The following is a 6507-nucleotide window of genomic DNA, read 5'->3' as shown; positions in this document are numbered from 1 at the left end:
TGTGTGCAACTTTTCATAGCAGTCTGGATCTATGTGTGTGTGCAACTTTTCATAGCTGTCTAGATCTATGTGTGTGTGCAACTTTTCATAGCAGTCTAGATCTATGTGTGTATGCAACTTTTCATAGCAGTCTGGATCTATGTGTGTGTGCAACTTTTCATATGCAGTCTGGATCTATGTGTGTGTGCAACTTTCATATGCAGTCTGGATCTATGTGTGTGTGCAACTTTTCATATGCAGTCTGGATCTATGTGTGTGTTCAGGGATAACCTGCATATCCTGGAGAATGATGTTTTGATGTACTTTTCTGGAAATCTTCTTCACTTCTTCCACGTAGAGACTTGCAGCTTCACATATCACAGGTATAAACAGTTATTCGGTGCATCAACCAATTTTTATGAAATGGAGAGGTCGCTAAACTACCTACCACTGGTTCAAATCCTGTATCACTGATTCATTCTCCAATTAATTACCTAAATCTTAATAAATCTTTAACTTTGAATTTATGATTCAGGATTTAAACTAGCGTATGCAGGTTCAATGACTTCTCCGTACTCATTAACTCCAGTCCCTGCTTGAATTAATTGAAACAAATTAATTTAGCCAAAACTTTTTTTGCACAAGAATTCAACAAATTGCTAATTTTGACTTTTATATACCTAATTCCGGGGTTATGCTGTTAACTAAAGGGTTTTAATTCAATTCAAATTTAGGGGCCTTAAGACGGAGTGGTCTAAATTTTTCTAATTATTAATGTTTGAAGGTTGATAACAAAATATTGTATGAACATGGAATGGATTTTCAATTACTTTTTCACTTTTCAGGTTTTAAATTTTAAGATTCAGGTTTAGAAGTTAAGTTTTTAAGAGGTTTCAAAAAGATACAACTGTTGATTTTCTTTAGTTTTAGGTTGTCAACAGATTTATATCTCAATGGTTCGCAGAAAAAAAAGATTGAGAAAAATTTTTTAGAACAAATGGAATGATTTTAAATCTGATTTTGAATGTTCAGGATGAATGAAGGAATCTCTGCTTTAAAGGTTCATCCAGTAGAATCATTGTTTGCTGTAGCTGAACAAGGGACTACTCCCTCAATTCTAATATTCTCCTGGCCTAAACTGGAGATTATTAAAAAAATCAGGTAAATATTTTGCATTTCAATTAGAAAGGAGAAAAAAAGACCATTTTATGTTCACTAAGCAATTACATGATTTTTTTTCAGAGAGGAAGAATCTAGCTTCTACAGTGCCATCAGTTTTAGTGCAGATGGTGCCCTTATGTGTCTTCAAGGGTCTTCGCCAAGATTTCTAATATCAGTCTGGAATTGGAGGAATAATGAGCAGATTGCATGCTCAGAAGGAGATCCTTACCCAGTTTATTCCCTTCTTTTCTCTCCTTTTAATCCAACCTTGATTACAACCTGTGGTCAAGGGCACATTAACTTTTGGAGAATTGTAACAACTAGCAGTGGAACAAAAATTGATAAATTAGCTGGAAAGCTATGTCGAAAACCAAAAACTGATATTGAAGCCTGTATTCAACTTTCAGATGGAAAAGTAATCTCTGGCTGCACTTGGGGAAGTCTTTTACTTTGGGAAGAAGGCGCAGTCAAGGTTGAAATCAAAAGAAGAGATTTGTCAAAGTGCCATCAGAGTTCTGTACTCCAGTTTGTGATAGCAGAAGGAGAACTGATTTCCATAGGAGCAGATAGTTGGGTCAGAGTTTGGGATCTTGAAAGTATTCAGCACGCAGAGGGGATCAATCTAGAAAAGACTGACGGAGTATTCCTTCTTGATCCCATAAATGAAGTTCAAATAGCTCCAGATGCTGTTCTTCAGTCTATTTCAAAGAGCAAAGTAAGGTCTTCTGGTGAAGAACATTTCTGGTACATTCAAGATGCTGGGGGTGGTATATGGAAGGCCGATTTATCCTTTTCCCTAACCATGCGGAAACCAGAGAAAATTTTTCAATGCCATGCTGGAGCAGTTACTTCCTTGGTTTCCAACCCATCTGAAAATATATTAATCTCAGGTGGTATTGATGGAAGAATTTGTGCTTACAATTTAAAAAGAAACACAATGGTAGGTAGTATTAAGTATACCTGTGGTGTGACCTGCATGCACTGGCTTCCATTGGCCCTGGACATTACTGGAACTCAGGTCTTAATTGGATTTGAAGATGGAGTTGTCAGGTTATACTTTATAATGGTCAACATGGCAGATGGAAACTTTGCAAATGTTATCAAAGCAATGACTGTGAACATGAGACTCTTGCAAGCCCTTAAACCTCATAGAAAGGCGGTCAGGAAGATAAAAGCTCATTTAAAGATAAATATTGCTGCTTCAGTTGGTAATGACAATACTATATTTGTGTTTAGATTGAATTCACAAGATTGTCTAATTAAGGTTATTCCCATCGGGTACTTCAGTTTTGATCAACAAATTATTGCAGTGGATTTCCATCCTGGGAATAGTATTATCTTGATGGTTGGATTAGAAGATGGAAATCTAAAATTTTTGGATTTTAATGGTCTTCCGAACAGTCAAGTTGAGAAGGTTTGTCTTGACATGTCCCAATTCTTACAGGATGAAATAGATATCAAGACTTATTTAGGAAAGACTGAAATTAGCTTGTTTGATGTCTGGTATGAGAAAACCGAATTAATCCAATGCACTGTAAAGACTAAAGAGGGTATTGAGTTGTATTCCATCAATAAAGGAACTGAAATTGAGGAATTGAGAGTAATGGAAAATGTAAAAATAGTTACGCCAACTTCAACTTCTGATCTGTCTGTAATTGTACCCCCTGTTAGAAATTCAACCATAATCTGTGGATTTTCTAATGGGTTTCTAAAAGTTGAAGAAATATCCTCCTCTAAGAAAAACAACTATTGGCTCCAATCTATAAGTGATTACAAACATGGAATTATTTCTGATATTCTTGTCATGGATGGGAAAATTATTACTTCAGGGTTAGATGGAACTGTTTTTGTATTTGGTACAAAAGATGAGATCTTAAGTAAAAATAAAAACACAAGTGCTGAAATGCTTCTACTTTTAAGATCAAGCTATAACGCCAAAGCTCTGAGCTCCAGTTCATTTGAAAATGTTCATGACATCGAAGATCCAAACCACTTATGCATTGAAGATATGAAAATGAAGGTGAAAGAGGAACAAGACACCAAAGATGCAGAGGAAAAGATGCTTAAAATTCAAAAAGATGTTTCAAACTTAAAAAGAGACTTCAAAAAATTGTTAACAAGAAATGAAGCTCTACCAAGGGAATTTAAAATTCCCAAAGAGAATTTTCAGATGACTGACTATACTTTTCAAGAGATTCAAAACACCATTTGTAAGGACATTGAAAAAATGACTGAATCTTTTAAAGGTGAAACCGATAAAGCTGTTACATTGCTTAATAGCTTAAAGGCCACTTACTTTGATCCTATTGTATTTTCTAGAATTTGTGTGAAAGGATTACGATCAAAGCAAGAGTTATCTACTTTTAGACTTGCTAGGTTGGATGATTCTGATCTTTATGATGAAGAATATGAGGAAGTTGATTTAGATAATTACCACCAAGAGACATACACTCCTAAAACTCCTAAGCTTGCTGATGGTACCTTTAAAAGGTCAACTGGTACAGACACTGTAGACTCTGAATCAAACATTTCCAGTTCTGCAACAAATATTTCCAAGAGCAAATTAAATGTAAAAATTTCCAATGGAAGAATTCTAAAGGCTCTGAATAAGCAGGAGGATAAAAGAGAGAAAAAATTACTTCGTAAAAGAGAATGGGATGACCTGTATAACAGAAAGCCAAGAGAAAACGATGAAGATCCAACACTTGTAGAAGAGTTCAAACATGCAAAAGAGAACATGGGAGATTTTAAAAGAAAAACTAGTTTTGAATACAAACAAAAAGAAGACTTAAAGCCAGATAAAATATCAAAAGACTTGAATGTAATTGTAAAAATGATATTCAGCAAAAAGAAAGACTTCAATGAAAATGTAGTTTCCCTTCAGAAAGAAAAGCTTTCTGTGATTGCTGAGTTAAAACATTTTTATAAGGATATAATTAAAATTCAAGAGGATTTAAAACCTTGTGATAGGGATAATATCCCTAACATACCTACATTAGACTCTGAGGAACATAATACAGATATATTCACCATCGAGCAAACTGAAGTTGAAAATTTGAAAATCAAGCTTGCCTCAGAAGAGGAAGAGATGGAGCTTGGTAAGAAGAACATTGGTTCTAGACGGGGATCCAAAGCATCTTCAATAGGCTTAAAGCGTGCTCCACGCCAGTTATCTTCAGCAAGCAGGCAATCATCTGTAGCTGGACAGCTTGGGCTTAGTAAACCTGAAAAGAAGAATATGTTTTCTCATACAGGATATGGTCATACTACCCTTGAAGAAGATGAAAGTGATCAATGCTTGCAAGATTTCACAATAACAGAAAAATCACAATTTGAGATCATGATTGAAAGTAGAGAAATCATTCTTGCCAAGCATAAGCAGAAACAGAAAATTAATGAGATGAATAAAAAGATGTCTGACTTTGATGATAAAATATTTGAGGCTGTTTGTCAGAAAAATGATCTTGAAGCTCAGCTTAAATATGCTGAGCTCTCTCTGATATTGCTCTTTGAGAAATTTCAAATTATCAATAAGGATCAAGAACTAGAAGCCTGCTTAAAAGCTGAAGTAGAAAAGCACCTTTCAGGTCTAGAAAAAGTTAATACCAAGTTAGAAAGTGTAGAATTGCAGTTAAAAAATAAGCAACGCAATGTTGAAATATACAGAGAACAAAAACGAAGTATAGATGAAAATGTGGAGAGAGAGCTTTCAGACAATAAGTATGCAGACTATCTATGGGATTTGTACAACAAGAAACCATCCATTTCCCACAAAGAAGATTGCTATGCAGACATTGATCTGGAAATGGGAGTTACAGATACACTTTTAACAGCACTTCAAACCGAGGAATGTATATCCAATGATGATGAGATCAACTTAAAACCTGAAGATATCGATCAAGAAACCTTTAAATTGATCATTGGTTTTCGAAACAAGAAACATGATGCTGAAGCTGGATTAACAGCTGAAAGAAGATTGGAAGACAATATTGGACGAGAACTAACAAATCTAAGAACCATAAGTTCAACAAAAGAAAAGGCTTTACATGATGCTCAATATGCTCTGCATGTATATATGATAAAACGACAACAAAAACTGAATGAGCTAGATCAAGTGGTTATGGTTAATATGCACAATTTGAGATTTCTTGACTGTGACCGCTTACATGGAACAAAACCTTCAGCTGATGAACTTCTTGCATTTCCTGAGAACTTGTTAATCACTCTTCAGGAAAGAACTGAAGAATTAAAGTATGAGAAAAATATAATGAAAAAGAAATATAAGGAGACTAAGAATGCATATGAAGGACTAATATCCTCCAATAAACAACTAAAGAAAGAAATCCAGGTATTGGATTTAAAATGCAATGTGGAAATGGAGAAAAGATTTGGCCCTGGAGTAACTTTGGAAAGACTAGAATCATTTTCTGTGAATAGAACGCTAGAAGAAATGAAAGAAACGCTGCTGTTAAAGGAAAGAGAATACTGGAAAATTCAAGATAAAAAAGAAGAAGACATAAGGGCAACAAAGTTGGCATTACATGAGCAAATAATAATAAACACAGACATTTTGACATCAATTACTTCCTTACAACGACAAAAGTTTAGTAACATGAAGAAAAAAGAAAAGTGGGAAAAATTGATAAAGGAGAATCTTGAAAAGCAAGAGATTGACAAGGCAAATGTGGAGGAGTTAAAGGAGATGGTGAAAAAATACCAAAGACAAGAAGCACATATCAAAGAACTCAAAGAGTTGCTAATGCGCTACCTCCTCAAGTCTGGTGTGGTTGAGACAACTAAGAAAAATTGGTCCAGACCTATGACAGGGAGATTGCAACAAGAACCAGCAAGGATAAAAAATCTTCAGGTTGACTTCCCAGTGGTTCAAATTCAAGAATTATCAAAAAGAGGAATTCCAACCATAAATTTGAAAATGTAAGAGTTGTTACCTACAGTGGTCAGTTTTTATACCAATACAATGAAAGCGCCTTTTCTAAGTTTTTATTTCTGTCAAGAATTTTTCAAATTACAAGTTTATAAGTGAACAAAGTTAGAGAAGCTGTATATTGACAGTTTCTCTTTGTTTCTATTTTGATGTGCATCCATGCTGTTTATTAGATTGAAATCAAAATTTAAATCAAATAACGTCTTTTTTTGTATTGATAGAAATTATAAATTAGTAAAACTGTTTCAGTTTCTTTTTAAGCTAGCAATGTAAATCTTTTTGTGTAAAATATATCATTTTTTTCGTATTCAGGTAAAGCATAATATTTTAATCACATAATTACATTAATTTGACTGTAAAATGACAATTGTTTCAGTTTTATTTCTACCTGTATCATAACATTTTTTGGATTAATTTTTTTA

The 6507-nt window shown here is 34.1% G+C and overlaps 1 protein-coding gene across 1 annotated transcript; it reads left to right on the top strand.

The window, feature by feature from the left end:
• The first annotated feature begins 234 nt into the window (after positions 1-234).
• LOC111694801 (uncharacterized) lies at positions 235-6079 on the top strand. The gene is made up of 4 exons (XM_023463827.1): positions 235-362; positions 1012-1140; positions 1222-3017; positions 3387-6079. The coding sequence occupies exons 1-4, from the start codon at positions 235-237 to the stop codon at positions 6077-6079; spliced, it is 4746 nt and encodes a 1581-aa protein (XP_023319595.1).
• Positions 6080-6507: the final 428 nt, after the last annotated feature.

This window comes from Eurytemora carolleeae, unplaced genomic scaffold (assembly GCF_000591075.1).
Source record: "Eurytemora carolleeae unplaced genomic scaffold, Eaff_2.0 scaffold9, whole genome shotgun sequence".
NCBI classification, from domain to species: Eukaryota; Metazoa; Arthropoda; class Copepoda; order Calanoida; family Temoridae; genus Eurytemora; species Eurytemora carolleeae.
The sequence above is the reverse complement of the archived record's forward strand: the minus strand, read 5'-3'. Positions and strand labels throughout refer to the sequence as shown.